Source organism: Xiphophorus maculatus, chromosome 21, assembly GCF_002775205.1.
Source record: "Xiphophorus maculatus strain JP 163 A chromosome 21, X_maculatus-5.0-male, whole genome shotgun sequence".
Classification (NCBI taxonomy): domain Eukaryota; kingdom Metazoa; phylum Chordata; class Actinopteri; order Cyprinodontiformes; family Poeciliidae; genus Xiphophorus; species Xiphophorus maculatus.
The window spans coordinates 19,465,205-19,482,013 of NC_036463.1; the positions used below are offsets into that span (position 1 = coordinate 19,465,205).

Genomic DNA, 16,809 nt, shown 5'->3' on the forward strand with positions numbered 1-16,809 from the left:
CCAGAATTGCAACATCTGTCAAATTTTTAGCTGCTCTGCGTCAAGCAAGCCAAACCTTTTGGTGTCCCCCTTCCCCTCGCCTCTGGTGGCGCTGCACCAAGAACTGCTGAAAGAAGTGAAACAAAACTTTAGAAGAAGACATCAGCACAACTTTCTTCTTCAAAAAGATGTAAGCAAAAATGAAGTAGTGTCAGATTTTAGCCAATGTAGGACTCCTCTTATGTGTTAGGTAAAAGACCAGTGTGCCATTGTCCCGCTAGCGCCTGACTCGCATGTTTGTTTTGGTTGTAGTTACCCAGAATGCCCTGTGCTATAGTCCACTGCCAGCTTTTGGATCGGTCTCTGGTCCTCTTGGCATTCAAACCGCATCAGAGTTCACTTCAGCTAAACTGAGGCTTAAGTTTTTAGGCAGACCAGAGTTTGCTTTATTGGTCCTCATCAGAGTTTGATTACGAAACGAACCGAACTTTCTAGCCAAGCAAACTAGAGTTTGATTAAAGCGGACTAAACAGAACTGGTGTGAATGCACCCTTCATCCCACATTTGCACATTTGCAACTCCATGAAATTTATCCTGAAATGAAATGCTTGATAAACTATTATCAGTTAAAGCTCAACATTTGCTCAACAACAGTGGTGTCCAAACCAGACATGTCCCCATACAAGGAGTGGCTCATGGAATAAATGTGCGGTGGGCTCAGAGACCAGCAGTGCAGAACATCGACCACATGGCAAATGTCACTGGTCCCTTTACTCAAGCTCATTGTTAGCGACAGCTGTCTGTTGGCCTGTGGGAAATCCATGGAGCTTTATCCAGCTTGGACTCCCTGCTGGACCTGTTTCACACTGCTGAACCGGAAAATACCGAGCTAAGCTGAGATGGATACTCTCCGGCCTTGGTTCCGTCGTTCCTGAATATTGATGACACAAGTTTAGAACCATGTGACATTTGAGATTTTCTGTCCTTTTGTGTGAATACAGTCCATCCTCGCACACATTGCTTATTATGTTCTTCAGTTAAAACTGTGTTTAGCATGTTGTAAAGTGTAATTTTGTAATTTAAGTTTTACAGGTTGATGTTTCTTTTCATTTTTGTTATAACAAATTATAGCTTAGCAAACACGCCCTTGGGACAAAGCTACACTGAGAAAGTTGGACTGTTTCTGTTTGAACACAAACATCTCTTAGCAGAGAAATATCTTTATAAATTAACTTACACACAATGCTTTTCAAGTTTTCATACACTGTGACAACCACCATGGTGTGGTGCATAATTTTGAAGTGGCAGGACGGGAACACAGATGTTTTTTACAAATGCAAACCATAAAAACCACGTCAAACGATTTAGCAGCTGTAATTGTACTGAGATGAAATTGTGACACTTATAGGATATAAGGGGCAGTTGTTTTAATACTTTTTATTCAGGGGCTTCACAGTAAAATGGGCTGAATACAGATGCATGCCACACTTTTCAGATTTTTATAGTATACCATTTGTCACTTTTTTTACACTTAGGAATTATGTTCTGTTTTCCGAAAAAATAAAATTCCAATAAAATGCATTAAAACTTGTGGTGGGAAAATGAACAAGTTTGAAATGATTAAAGGGGTGTGATTTATTTTTTGTTTTTTTCTAGTTTGCCTATTTTTTTTTATATAAGTTGGATGAATGTTGCAAGACACCAGCTAAGTCCAGTTATGAGATTTTAGAATAACATGCGCTCTGGTCTGTCCATTGATAGGACGGTTCAGGAATGTCGGAGCTTCCTGTGCATGCGCCTTTGGACGACGATGAAGATCAACTCTCTCAGTCACTCTACGAAACGATTGACTGCCCGGACAACATGCCTGCATCACGCGCTAGCATACATGCACACAACGGTGAGTTTTGATCTGCTGTTAAACCTAGTCACCCTCATCTGTACATTGCCTATAAAAAGTTTTCACCCCCTACCTTGGATGTTCTAATGTTTTAGTTGATTTTACAAATCAACCTTGAGTAACAAAATGGGGCTTTTTTTGACAAAAAAAAAAAAAAATACTAGAAGAAACCCTTTAATGTCAAAATGAAATCTGATTTCTGCAAAACAATGGCAAGTAAATAAAAATAAGTAACATAAAATAAGTGATTGCTTAAATTTTCACCCTCTTCAAGTCACTATTCAGCAGCTTCAGCACTGCACTCCGCTGCATTCCACTCATTGTGAGACTACTAGCACCAATAGGACTGGACCTATGTTGAATTAGGTCAGTCATTTTAAAGAGACAGTATTATAAATTTTCCAGGCACTTAGGGTAATTTTAAAGTATAATCAAGTAACTGTTACCTTCAGTTGGTATAAAAATGGTATACATATGAAATAGGACTTAAAGGAAATTTGACTTCATAATTTAACACCTTGAAATTGGGTTGCTGTCTCTTTAAAAACGCCTGATCATCACAATATGGCTCCTCTATTAAACCTTTAATGTTTTTACCAGCATAAAAATGTTTTTCCAGAAGTAGCTTGTATAATGAGCTCAGCAGATGGACAGTTCCACCAGGTGTTTGCTAATTGTTTCTGGCTAGTCTGAAGGAGCTGAGAGGAGGCGTCAGAAGCCTGGAAACTGAAGCTCTGAGAAGAAGCTGCATCTCTAAGGCGGGGCTAGATCCACCCAGGTGTTTTGCAAAACTGAATGGTTGCCAGGGGAGAGTAAAGGATTTCTCAAACATGTATAAAAGAATCAAAGGAACAATCCGGGTTTGATTTTGACAAAGGAACAAAATTAGAACATAATGTAATGCTCAAAAAGGTCAATTTTACCTAATACTCTCCCTTTAAAGGTGGCGAATATCGAAGCAAACACTTATTTTATGTTAAATATTTTTGATTTGCCTTTTTTTTCTTTATGGATATTAGTTTTCACTTTGACATTAAATAGTTCTTTTGGTCATTCTTCTGTGTCAAAAAAGTCTAATTGTAGCCTATGGGAAGCACTGAGTACTTTCTATAGGCTTTTCCTTTAAGATCGATAGAATATGTACTTGAGCAGGTAACCTCGTGAACACGTTGCCTGACATTAATAACTGTGCTCATAAAATGCGCATTCCACCTCCCTCCTTCCGGCTTTCGAGCGACATCATCCTCAAAGCCCGATCTCTCCTCTTCACATTCCACAAAGCACAATTTCACTGTTCAACTACCCCCACCCTCCAGGGATTAACGTCAGCCCCAATCCCCCTACCTTCACTCCACTCCACTGGTTTCATTTGGGTCAATTCCAATTCTGGCCCGAATTAAATCAGCGGGCCAAGATCTTGGCTTCTTAGGTAGATTAGAATTGGCAATTCAATCCTCAAGCAGTCACCGCTGTCATCTCAACGTTGACAGAACCGTTCACATATCCACGTTCAGAGGCTGAAGGTGATTGCATCAGTGCGAGGGACGACAGAGCGTGGCAAGAGGCTATCCCCTCCTCCCTTCTCGGGAATTCAGGAGGTTCTTGAGAAATTGTTAACGGGATTGGTTCTCTTTTCAGATTTTATTTAAGTCGAACATTTGCTTTAGAGAAATTTGAGTGAATTAGTAGCGGGTTCTTTTATTTTTATACAGTGTTGCCCTGCTGCCCTTCGCCCGCCCACTCTCCTGTTTCGTTTCCATCCACTCTCTTCCAACTCCCCCAAGAGCAATGCCACTCTGCCACTGATCATGGAAGATCAGACACTGAGTCAGAAGCATCCGACGGTTAATTAAGACTCCAGATCAATAAGGTTTCCTCCTGACACTTTACCTCCATCTGAGCCCCGTCTCTCTCTCTCTCTCTCTCCATTTTTCCTCACCTTTCTTCATTTCGTTACTAAAATTATCTACGTTTTATTTATTTACTTTTTGGTTTTACACAGCTATATTTATTTACTCAACTGGCTTTTCAAAATGATGTTCTGATCAGCTATAACTAGGGGTTGCTATAAAGGAAAAAAAAGGGTTTTTTTCATACCCTATTGAAGCTTCAAGGGCGTCTGTCTCTGCCTGCAGAGTAGATGTCAAACGAGGCAAGTGGAAAAGTTTTGGGGATGTGGGCGGAGCGGCTGCCAATGTGGTAAGCTATCACAGCTGAAGCTCGGCGCTCTCAGATCTCCGACGTGTCTCTGTCTCATCTCGCTGCAGGAAAATGTCGGGATATTTTTCCTGCACGTCTTCGGTCTGCCTCCCGAGTTATTCCGTTACTAACCTGCGTCGAGGTTCTTTGACAGATCTTCATCTTTTAAACTGACACACTTCTCCTGTGTGTAGCAAAGGTTGGGTTTGTATCTATAGATCCAACACACGGATGATATTCAGCAGCTGAAATCTAATTGGTGGATTTTCCGGTTTTTATCCAGCCGATTGGTTGGAACTTCCTTGACTTAATTTGAGGCGCCGTTTATTTTGCAATTCAAATGTTATTCAGATATAGATATATATATAGAACTTCGACAACCAGTGCTTCTTAACAATGTTCTGCACTTTCTTATGAGTGCACAGAATTTTGAACTTTGTTGAACTAAAAATGAATGAAGTGGCGTTTTGACTCTGAAGGCCAAATATTCCTCTTTGGCTTTTGTTCTTATGATAGAAGAAATCAGTATCATATTTAGTTCCGTTTTCAATGTTGCAAAAAGCAGCAAGAAGGTTGACTATACTTGTAAAAAATTTTTGTCGTACAACAAATAATCTTTTTTTTGTCACATTTGAATTAACTGTTTTAGTTTTTTAATAGAACATATTTAAGTCATAGAGCATGGTGTTTGAGAGTAGAACTATTTAGAGAAATTGACTTTTGATCACAATTGGCCAAATTTCAAACACTTCTCATATAAGTGCCAATGGCTTTGAATGTCAAGTTATTAGAAGGGAATTCTACATGTAGCATGCAGTTAGATGTGTAAATGCTGTTTGTATATCTGCATACATCTACTGCATATATCCCCAAGCGTGCGCCCCTTTGAGAGATTTTTTTCATTTTTGAATCGTTAAGTCTTGTTATTCATACTTTTAAACTTGTGCATTGGAAACCCTTGGCGAGGTTTGGGTCATCCATAATGTGCCTGCATACACATCAGAAAGTATGTAGTTGTCTCTGTATATATCAACATCTATTATTACTTTAATTCTGACAAAGTTCCTGGCACCACTGGAAAAAACCAATGTTGTGTGATGCTTAAATGTTTTCATACCTGATAGTCCAGTAGACTCAGTTCAACTGGGGACCAAAATTGCAATGTTACATTTTCAGCTGGTGTGTTTTGCTTTCACACTGCACTGTGGAATCATCCAAACTATTGAAAAAGCTGTTCACCCAGTCGCCTGTAGTGGCGCTGCACCAAGAACTACTGAATGACATGAAAGCCTCTGAAGAAGACATGAGAAATCAGTATCATATTTCCTTCTCCACAAAATGTAAACAAAAATGGAGTAGCATCAGATTTTAGCGGTTAAAGGATTTCTCTTTTGTTTTTGGTAAAAGACCAGGAGCCATTTCTCCAATCATCACTAGAGTTTGTTTTGGTTGTGTTTACCCAGAATGCTGTGCACTGCAGTTCGCTTCGCTTGACATTGGACTGCGACAGAGTTCACTTTAACCAAGTATGTTCCTAGGTGTTTAGATAGAGCTGAGTTCACTTTTTGGTCCATATCAGAGTTCGATTACGTATTCTCACCTTCCCAAAGGAACCAGATTTTCTATTCAAACAAACTAGAGCTTGTTTAAAGTGGACTAAACAAAGCTGGTCTGGATGCACCTTTAGTCCCATCTAACCTACATCACCTCCTTCTGCATTTGTTGAAATTGAAGTTTTGGTGAGCTTCAAATGTTGCTCATTCTTTGACACAATGACTACTTTCCATAAAGAAACGATTGAAGTATTTCATCAACCCAGAGTCAGAAATCTGACCGTCTCTTTTGTCCATTTTAACATTTTGAAGCATCGTTGGTGCATTTTTTCTGTCTCTCCAATAAGTGACATTTTCTTGTACCAAGGTTAGTTGTTCTGTTGTTATGACATTCGCCAAAGTGTCATATTCATTTGGAGAATGCTTTGAGGGATAGACAGAATATCTTACTAAGTCAACTTTGGCCATGATTTATCCGTCATGCTGATTGGTGGGTTGGGTCCTTTCTTAAGTATGTTAGTCTTTGACGTATTTTTATGCCAGGCATAATCAGTATTTGCTCTGATTACCGAGTATCGTAGTTTTTGAGTCAAGGGGCGTAAATACCAAAGCTCAAGCAATTTTCCTCTATCATTTCTTCTAACATTTTATGTTGGTTCATTACATAAAATACACCTTCTGATGTTTATATTTAAATTAAATACACACATTGTGCCATAATGTGGACTTGCCAACTGAATTGTATTTCAAATTGTGGTACTCTACAATGTGCGAATATCTCAAATTGGCTCCTTGCTTTGACATGAGATATTTGATGGTAAATGTCTGCGGGCTTTGACAGCGAGTAGCCAGCTCCCCTCCGTCTTTTTCTGGGTGTTATTTCAGACGGACTCAGACATATTGCCTGGTGTGCGAGACGTGACAGTTGTGGTTAGAGGACAGATGTTGAGACGGGCTCAGCGAGGTCAGGAAACACACAGCCGCCGGGGCTTGACTGACAGGTTGATGTGGAGTGTATCTAAACCCGCTGAATTACTGAATCATGAAGGTTAGACGTTGGAGTTTGAGTTGTGCCGCCGTGCACACCTTGCACGCGTTGCACAGACGCAGCTACAGACAAATGCACAACCTCTGCTTGCTTGAGTCATGCGAACATTTAGTGCTATCAGAACTTAGTGGATTTTCTTTTTTTGTCTTTAGGGAGACCAAAGAGAGAGGAGTCCCCTAATCAAATCAGCAGTTTATTTTCCTCTTTCGCTCGGCTCCATTATGCAGCTTCTGCTTCCATAAATGAATGGAGACTCAGAGCTAAATGAAATGGAAAGGTTTTGATGCTGAAAAATTAAGACCTGGCTTTAATCGTGAGTTATCGGAGTTGGCGGCAAATCAATGTAGCGAAAATGTAAACTTGTTCCTGCCCAGCCGTGAGAAGTCTCTGTCCTGTAAAGTCAGCTAACAGACGCAGTGCTCTGCTGTGAGGGTTAGTTGTTTTTTTTTAACAGTTCTTTTCTTGTAATTGTGCAGCTGGTTTAAAATGGAAATCGTGATTACCATGGCGACACTATAGATATTGATTAAGTGACATTTGCTTTAAAGCTGGTACGGTGGCGTCATATTGACAGTAATAATAATTTTCCTTGAACTGTGGGAGTTGCATCTTACGGTCTGGTGTTCCGAGTTATTGTCAGCTTCACATGTGCTTACATTACGAATTTGTACACCATGTGCAATAGTGTATTAAACAATATTCTATTTTGTTATAATTGCCTTTTCCTCGAATATCTGGTGACGAATTGCAGAAGAATATGTCAATAAAGTCCATTTTCTCCTCAAAAGGGGAAATTACATGGAGATTTAGAGTATAAGAAAAAACATTTCCAGGGGAAGGATATGTTAAACAGGATCCGATTTTTATTCCAAGGTCATTTGGATCACACACAGCTTCACTTGGGTCGTCTGCAATAGAAAAGCGTCGCTAGGTGTGGGTTTCACATGCTGGGGTGAAAATTGGGACTTGTGGGCTGAAGCGTTATGTGTTGGATCCTGAGCAGATTCACACCAAGTATTGGTGCCTTACTAACACGTAGATTTGGACCAGAGTTTCGGAACCACAGTGCTGGACTTGTTTGAGTGTGAAAAAAAAGAAAGAAAATGTTTGTTGTAATGTGTACTGTAGAACTTAAGGTGCAAAATCCTGCAGTCAGTGCAGCCAAAAAAAAAAATGGTAGGAACCGGTCAGAAATATTGTAAACCTTTGACTTCATAAAAGTAACTTTAGCTTTGCTTACTGAAATATATTTTTCTTATTCTTTCTGCTGTGAGCGATCATTAAACCTGTAAAGTTTTATGAAACAAGAAATAATCAGAAAAGTCTTGTTTTTGTTTGTTTCTTGATTTTAATTGACACACTAGGGATTTATGGTAATTTCTTTATGACAACCAAAAAGATGTTTTTGTTCTCTAAAAAGGCCACATGAAAGGCCATGTTTTCAAGAAATTACAAATTTTTGTATTGAGGTAATAGTCTCTCATAAACATATATCAAACTGATGCATTTCACACTTAGGTGATAAAATGGTTACGGAGCAGCATCTTTATGCCTGGTTGGTACAGTTAGCTTTTTCCAGTCTTTTTATCCTCAACTCTTAGCCTCTCGACTTTTAGCTTCCACATTTCCAGATCTTGTACAATTCATGACACACACAAGCTGAAAGCTCAAAAGTTTACTCGGAGGTAAAAATTCAGTTTTCCTGTCATTTTTTTGGGGCCTTACTTTCTCTCCTTTTCTCTCTTGCAGTCTAAGTGAATAATGAGCTGTTGGAGGAAAAAAATATACAATTTCCTTTCAATCCACTCTTATACATCTGTGCTTCTCATGATATGATTTCAATACCTCACTGATACTGACATTAACTGTATACACAACGAGCTCCACAGTGAAGAACGCTGCTGTCGGGACATTATGGTAATGGTGCATTTCCTGATGGTGTGCCACAAGAATTAATGTTTGGACCATTCGACGTTTAAGTTGTTGCAGTTGGTCTCCAGGAGAGATTGCTCTGACCCTTCTGTCCTCTTCCATCCTGATTTATGGCTTTTTTTTTTTATATGTGGGCTGCTGTGTGAGGAAGCATGACCTTTCTTAACTTTGGGTCCAGAATATCTAAGGGTGATCCCCCCGGTCCCCATGGAGAAATGTGACAGTCATGAAAATGACAGTATCCCAGACCTTTGCCGTTTTCAAAGCTTTACTGGAACAATCTGTCATGATTAACTCTGTCAAAAGGGGTTTGGTTAAATAGGATGCGGTGAGTCATTTTAGAAGGCGGAGCGATAAAATCTTCACATTTTCACGGTGAAGCGATTCATAATAAAACCGGTGCTCACTTTTTCCAAGCTTGCAGTAAGTAATCACTAATTAACGCCAGGTATCTTAAATATGTCTTTCTTGCAGAAGTAAGCCATTGTCATCGAAGCCCTTTTTACTAAATGTCCAGATCAGTTGTGCTGATGTGGGAATGAGTCCTGTAACATGGCGCAAACCTGCTGGAAAAATGGCCCAGACGTTCGCCCCGGTGTGCATAAAGACAATGGTTTTCACCGGTGTGTACTTAAAGTGATTACCTGCTGCAGTCCAGGCAGCAGGGATCAACTAATGATCTCTCCTCCAGTCAAATCAATAGGCCAAAGTGTCAGAGAGGGAAGGAGGACGTGAGAGAACACAGAGGAGAAATCATAAAGGAGAAGGGAGATTGTGTGGGGCTATTAGTGTGTCCTCTCACCTTATAGTTCAGTGTTTGAAGGGGCAGAGCCTGGTCAGCAGACAGACGGAGAGAGAGGAGTCAGGCGCTGGTCTGTTGGGATGAATGCAGCCAGGTGGCACTGTAGGCCAGAGAGCTCATCAGTCTGTGGATGAGGGAGGAAGAACATTGCCGCTTCAGTAGTATAAGAGGGTTTCCATGAGTTCAGCACAAGAGAGGGGTGCACTTACACAGTGAAGCAGTTTATCTTCTTTTCCCCAAATTTCAACAATTAAGACTGAATTTTTTCACATTTTATCAACCACAAACATGACTGTCTGTCAGTGGGTTTTCATTTATAGGGGCAGTGTTATGTAAAATTGACTTTTTTGAACTTGACATAATTTTATAATATTATCCCCTCATCAAAAGCAAACCTGGAGTGTTGACTTGATTCTTTCATGCATGTTTGAGAAATCCTTTAATCTCCACGGCAACCATTCAGATGTGCAAAACACCTGGGTGGACCTAGCTTTGCCTTTGAGACGAAGCTCCTCCTCGGAGCTGTAGTTTCCAAGTTTCTGAACTCCCGCCCTCAGAACAGCCCTCCCCCACTCAGCTCCTTCAGACTAGCCAGCAGCAATTAGCAAACACCTGGTGGAACTGCACATCTGCTGAGCTCATAGTACAAGCTCCTTCTCAGTGAAATGCAGATAAATCGTTGTTAAAGGGTTACAACAATCATCATGCTGTGATGAAAGAGCCTGGGTTTTTAAAAAGACAGAGGCCCAATTTCAAGGTGTTAAATTACAAAGTCAAATTTATTTTAAGTCATATTTGACATATTTATATAGAGAGCTTTTTTATAGCAGCTGAAGGTAACATAGACACTTGACTGTGCTATAAAATGGCACTTTGTGCCTGAAGAATACATTATACAGCCCTTTTAATAGCCAAGACAAACAAGGGTATAATTGTGAAGTCAATGGAAGACATTCATTAATTGGTTTTAATTTTTATTACAAATCAAACTCTGAACAGTGAGCCATGTATTTGCATTTAGCCCCTTATACCACTTACTGAAAAACACCACAATCCATACCAACTAGCGTTCAGTTCTAGTTGGTATGGTTCTTAGAAAACATCCAGCAGTTTTGTGACGTTCTCAGAAAGAGAACATTAGTATAAACAGCATGAAATCATAAAACACCTATGATCTGATTGTCCATTTCATAGTTAATGCACTACAAACATTGGTTTGCGATAAAGTTCAAAGGGTGCAAATATTTTTTGCTAAGCTTAGAACATAAAAACTAAAACCTACTGTATCTCTGATTATTAGATAGTTTATTGATTTTTTGTTTTTAACTAGTTTTCTCTGAGGCACAATCCCAATGAAATTCTGTGTTCCAACACTGTAATTAATGATCAGCATAATCGAATTGACTTTAATGCGTTTCAGCTGTTAACTGTAATTCTGTTAAGCTCCAACATTTCGGCTTACTTATTACATTACTGCTCCTTGGCACACGCCGACCAACAACTTCTGCTCCGTGTTTTTTTTTTAGCAGGACGCTAACTGGAATAAGGCGGCGTTTATCTGCCTCGGGACGAGGTGGCTCATAAGTGGCCCTTTCCAAAACATAGTGAGACCATCAGGTCGCAGCGACACGGTCATGTTACCGGGGAAATCTCCTGCCAAACAGAACCTTCCGTGCAGAAACACTGAATAACCCCCTTTGTGAGAGGACCGGTTTTCTGTGGACTGTTTATCATAATTGGTAATATTTATTCCCATGTGAACTCATTTTAAAATTGTGCTGATTATTCCCAATAGTTTCATAATATTCATGTTTCTCCCTCTCCTCTGGTTATTCCGCAAACAAAAAAAAACAAACAAAAAAAATTGCATGAAAGGTTCTTGTGTTTTTTTTTTTAAAATCAGGATTGTTGAGGTCATAAAAAGCTAAATAACAGCATTTTTCTGATTTTTAGTCAAGATAGGAGTTCTGGATTCGGGTAGAAAACAATAATTGCATTCACAGCGCTCAGGTTTTTGAGGTTATTTTTGCTCTGGTGCTTTTAGATAAGGAACAGCTTTGAATAAAAAAAACAAAAACAACCCCACATTAATCACGATAGTCAGCTTTTATGGAGTAAACAGCTGGTACAACATTCCATGCGCATGAAATAAATCAGAATAACCTCTATTAAGTCATTATAACAATAAGAAAAGTTAGAAAAGAACCTTTTACCATAACAAACAGCTGCAAATGTACATCTGGATGGCTGATGGATGTGAAAACCTCTAGATCGGATTTGCCGTTCTCACTGCTGAGGCTGTGAGCAGCTGGTAAATGTAAGCGGTGGTAAAACTGCCTACTTGGTGGCTTGATTTGAACCGCAGCGTTGCTTCCTGTTCAGTCCAGGTTTTTATGAACTCAAGAGCCTGTCCCCACAGATCTCCGTGCTGTTTGCACTGTTTGACGTTCGTGCGCCTTGCTTTGTTTCCCCCGGTTACATAGTCACATCGGCATCAAGTGCAACGAGGATAAGGAGCGTCGGTTTGCGGGTTGGCCGCTTTGGCTCATTATGCCGACAACTGCAAAACACAAAGTGCTCCGGTTTCTCTAATTATTTTCACCTTTCCTAGGATCACCGCCGGCCTGGCTGTGGCTTTCCAATAGCCGTCTAACTCGTGTGTGCAAAAGTGAACGAGTTTAACAATGCTTCATCTGCACTTCTACGTCTTGTGTCAAGAGTTCCTGGCTGGGAATTTTTATGAAGCTCCCAGCTTCCAATTAAAGCTGTCCTTTGCCAAGTGCCAGGCCGTCATGAAAGAATACGAGGTGATTATTTGTAATTTATTGTCCTGAAGAGGACCTTGGGTGAACACAAGTGAATGCTGCATTCTTGGGCGTGTAAGTGACAAAAAATCCCCCCCAAAAAACCCTTTTGTATGATGGCAAAAACTGCTGCGCTACTCCAGGTTGGAGCCATGACATTTTCAGTGCAATAATGAGACACCTAAGCTTAGCAACAAGGGACTTTCTGACCAAATTACTTTTTGTCCGTCTTACATATCTGAATTATTTAAGAGGAGGCATTCACCCTTTGTTTCTTATTTTAGTTCAGTACCATGCAGCTACATTTGTTATCAGCTTTTTGAAGTAGCCCTGTTACAGCCGTTGGATAAATGAGTTACAGGTACATTCAATTTTCCTTTGAGATTAGTTATTTAATATTTGAAATGTAACTGAATTGAACATGCTTAAATATTTGATGCTTTAACTTGTAGTGAATTAAATGCAATCAATAACCTGTGGTATATATTAGCATTAGGATTGTTTCCCATTTCATTTTCTTACGTTGTAGAGAAAGCTATCTCAGATTTTCTTCTTTTATTTCAACAGGAGTTCCCACCAGACAGCCATGTTTCCTAACATAATCAGACTCAACATGCAGTTAAACCTAATATCAATTTCATTTCATTTTTTTTTGTCTGATTGGAAATGAGATGGGTATCTCTCAAAAGATGACTCAATGTGAAATGAAAACTGTATATTTTTCCTGTCATCAAATAGTAAGTTATTTACTTTACCCCTTTGTAACAATGCAACAATCCAACCCTCCTTGTAATTGCCGACCAGCTTTCCTCTGGTTATTCCGGAACATTTATGTTGCATCCAATCAGAATAAACATGTTAAGGAAGATATTATTATAAACATAAATCTGACAGAGGTATTCATAATTTTGGATTCAGCCGCATCGCTTCAATATTTAAAAATTCTACCTTTTGCTCCTCGTGATAATGCACTAGGATGTTTGCTCTCTGTTTTGAGCAATGAGATTCATTTTGATGAATGAGATGCAAAAATGTAACTGAAGTATTTACATTTCCAGTAAAATTAAGTGATTGCAACGAGTGACTCAGAGAGAAGCAGAAGATTTATAAATATGCAACAAAGTGACAACAATTCCATTCTATAAAACATAGAGACATTTAACTTTTCCCCAATATATCTGCATGACTTACAGTACGAACTGTAAAGCTGCTGGCTTAATGATTACTAGAGATGTTGAGTAGAGATGACTTTATACTTTTATACTTTCTTTATATATATATATATATATATATATATATATATATATATATATATATATATATATATATATATATATATATATATTTACACATGGATATGAGACATTTGTTTTCCATCCATGGTTTTCTCCTCTTTTTTGTTTTGCTTGAGCGAGTCCTTATACTCAGCTATACATTTCACTGCTGTGCTGATTGCTGCTCAGATTGTCCTCCGCCGTGTTCATTCATCATGTGCATGTCTTGCCCCCACCCCCGTCAAATTAAGAACTCTCTCGTTGGAATCACGCCAGGGTAAATATTGTTGTCTGCTGTTAGTGATTAAGCACAATTGTTCCTAAGCTATTAGATTTGGGAAAATGACTCCGTTTTATAATGGAAACATAAGCAAAGGCTACAGGAAGTTCTGAAAAGCCTTCCCTTTAATGGCGAGCAGGTGATCTGGTAATGGGTCTCGACTTTGGGCTGATGCGTGTGTCATAGCCTGAGTGAATCGTCCGACCGAGCATTGTAATTCCACTTCTCATGCAGCCGAGCGGCTCCTCCGCTGCCCTTGGTGCCGGGTGCCAGAACATTCCCCATTGACTTTGATTCCTGAGGAGCAGCAAAGGAGCAATTGTGGATGTCCTCAGCAGGGAGGGTCGGGAGGGACAGAATACAGATCAGGGAGGCTCTCCTCGGCATTTGTCCTTGAAAATGGCTGAAGCTACAATTGTGTCAAAAAAGTTTAGTCTGGAGGAATAGTAGACTTGATTCTGGATGGCAGGTCTTTTAAGCTTCCCTTATAACTCATAATGTCCTTTTTGTGGTTGTCAGTCGCTGGCTGCCATTTGGCAGGTGCACTTGAATACAATCAGAATTAGTTTTTCTTTTTATCAGTCAGCTCATTAACAGGGTTATGAGACAGAGAGGGATGAAAAACAACCCAGAACGTTTGTATTCCTCAGAGATATACCCAAGAGTAATTTGTTACCACTTTCCAGTCTTTGTCGTTGGGAAAAAGTTTGACCTGTCAGGATCAATTGTTGCTAATTCCGAATTGATTTGAAGAACTAAAATGACTACATGAAAGTGACATTCTTTTTTTTTTGTCTAGTTTTTCTGCTGTAAGTAGTCATTAATAATTTATAGAGGTGACATCATGTCGCTGTGGTACAATGGAAAAGAAAGTCATTTCAGAAGTATGCATCTGGAATTAGCCTAGTTAGCACAGCTAGCATTGCAAAGAAAATGTTCTTCATGTATATTTCAATGGAATGAAGACAAGTCACATTTTTTTTAGCATTAATCCAGCTCTAGTGGTTTTATTGAACAGCAATGTGACATGAAAGAAGGCAGAGAGAAAGAAAACATTTACAAACTGGCACAAGAATGGGAAATGTGAAGGACTGTAGCCTCTGCCAGCTCCCATGCTAGCTCTACCAACTGAGCCATCCAACGTCCTGCAGATCTCTCTCTTTTTTTTTTTTTTACTTAACTTTTGATGTTGTTTTTAGTCATTTACCAGCCAGTAAGGGACATTTTGTGTTATTGTTTTGGTTGTTGTTTTTAGGCTACAGATTAGATGCAGATTAATATGCATTGCATTTGTGTCATGAAGTCAAATGTTCAGATCTTAATCTGAACATTTGAAAAATAACATAAGAATTTCACATTGGAAAATTAAGTGGTTCTCTCCAACTTCAACCTCTAAGTCCAAGATGGCTGCCAACAATTTAACACTTGACATATGTAGAACAAACAGTTAAATATTTTCACTTCTAATCATGTGTAACTCATAAAATTTTTGACACCATGTGCCACACAACTTTATTGCTATATAATTTTGCAACCAATTGTTTTACCGATATGGTGTTTAGTGGTCAGAAAAAGACTGAATTTTTCAGCTTCCGACCTGTTCCTGTGTGTGTCTTTGCCTTTCCTGAGAATCAAAATTATTTTCTGATAAACAATCTGCTTGTTTTAGAAATATGTTCCAGTTCCCTAGTTTCCTGTGTGCTTCGCATTGCCACTGTTCCCCTGATTAGCACTCGTTTTAACCTTTTTTACGCCAGTGTCCTTGAAACAGGCTTATACGAAATGTTCATTGTGCAGTCACACAGTGTTGCTGTCCTTGTCTGAAGTTATCTGTTAGCTGGATGCTTTATCTTAGCAATTTGTGAAGCAAGATATTATTATGTTTATCACACAGCGTCTTTGAAGGAAGCGGAGTCTGAAGTTGCTTCAGTATGATCACATATTTGTCAGATATTGTGCTATCAGGCCTCCCTGACTGCATGGAATTGAATATTGATGGAGTTTTAAAAGTTTGAAAGTCATACTTTTGAAGAAACTTACATAAATGCCTCCTGCTTAGCCATTCGGTTTCTTCTGCAGGCCTCTACCAGCTCTCTCCAACTGTGAACATGCCACAAGACGACACAGTGATGATTGAGGACGATAGGCCGCCCCTGCTTCCAGCCAACCTGTCTGACCAGTCGTCCTCCAGTTCCCACGACGACATGGGCTTTGTGGGAGAAAACCCGGTTGCCTGGATACGTGAGATGCCCAATCATAATGAATGGTAGGTTGCAAGTTGTTCTTTAGAACTGGCTGAATTTTTCATGTATCATTGAACTCTAGGTAACCCTTGGTGGAGAGAAGCAGGATGGTGTTTGTTTTAAGATTTTTACAAAAAAAAAAACCTGTTTATTTTACCATCTCAAAATATTCATAACTCTAAACCTTATATTTGACCAAATTTTAAGCAAAATACAGTGGTAGGGGGTGCTGTGGTGGTGCAGGGGTTAAGCACAACCCATATATGGAGGCCTTAGTCCTCGACGCGGCCGTCGCAGGTTCGATTCCCAGTCTGGCAACCTTTATCACATGTCTTCCCCTTCTCTCATTACCCATTAGAGCCAATAAAACTGTAAAAAAGTAAATTATAGTAGACCATGATGCTAAAGACAACCCAATTAAACAAGACAACCATTTCACTACATGAGTGGTGTCCAAACTTTTTGCCCTGATTTTTAAAACTGGCAAATTTAAATTACTGGCCGGCATAAAACTCATTAAATTAAAAATGATAAAAACTTGTTGGTTTTTTTTTCTACTTGCTCAACAAAAAAACAACTTTTTAATGACGCATATACAAAGGACTTTAGACTTAGTAAGGGAAAAATGTCAACATTTTTTTGGGTTATCAATTGTTGGCCAAAACTTACTATTCCAGACCTGGGGTCAGGGGCCGAACAGAATCACTCTGTGGGCCACACATGGCCCCAGGGCCACACTTTGGACACCCCTACATGATATTGCACATGCACTATAAAGTTGAAAACTATAGTACT

The 16,809-nt window shown here is 39.4% G+C and overlaps 1 protein-coding gene across 4 annotated transcripts in view; it reads left to right on the forward strand.

The window, feature by feature from the left end:
• Positions 1 to 16,809, forward strand: part of LOC102227608 (partitioning defective 3 homolog) — a 383,916-nt gene that overhangs the window by 197,117 nt on the left and 169,990 nt on the right. For all 4 annotated transcript variants that reach the window (XM_023326740.1, XM_023326739.1, XM_023326741.1 and 1 more), the window contains 2 exons: positions 1,741 to 1,879; positions 15,851 to 16,037. In XM_023326740.1, the coding sequence (XP_023182508.1) occupies positions 1,741 to 1,879; positions 15,851 to 16,037 (326 nt within the window). The remainder of the gene's footprint in view (positions 1 to 1,740; positions 1,880 to 15,850; positions 16,038 to 16,809) is intronic.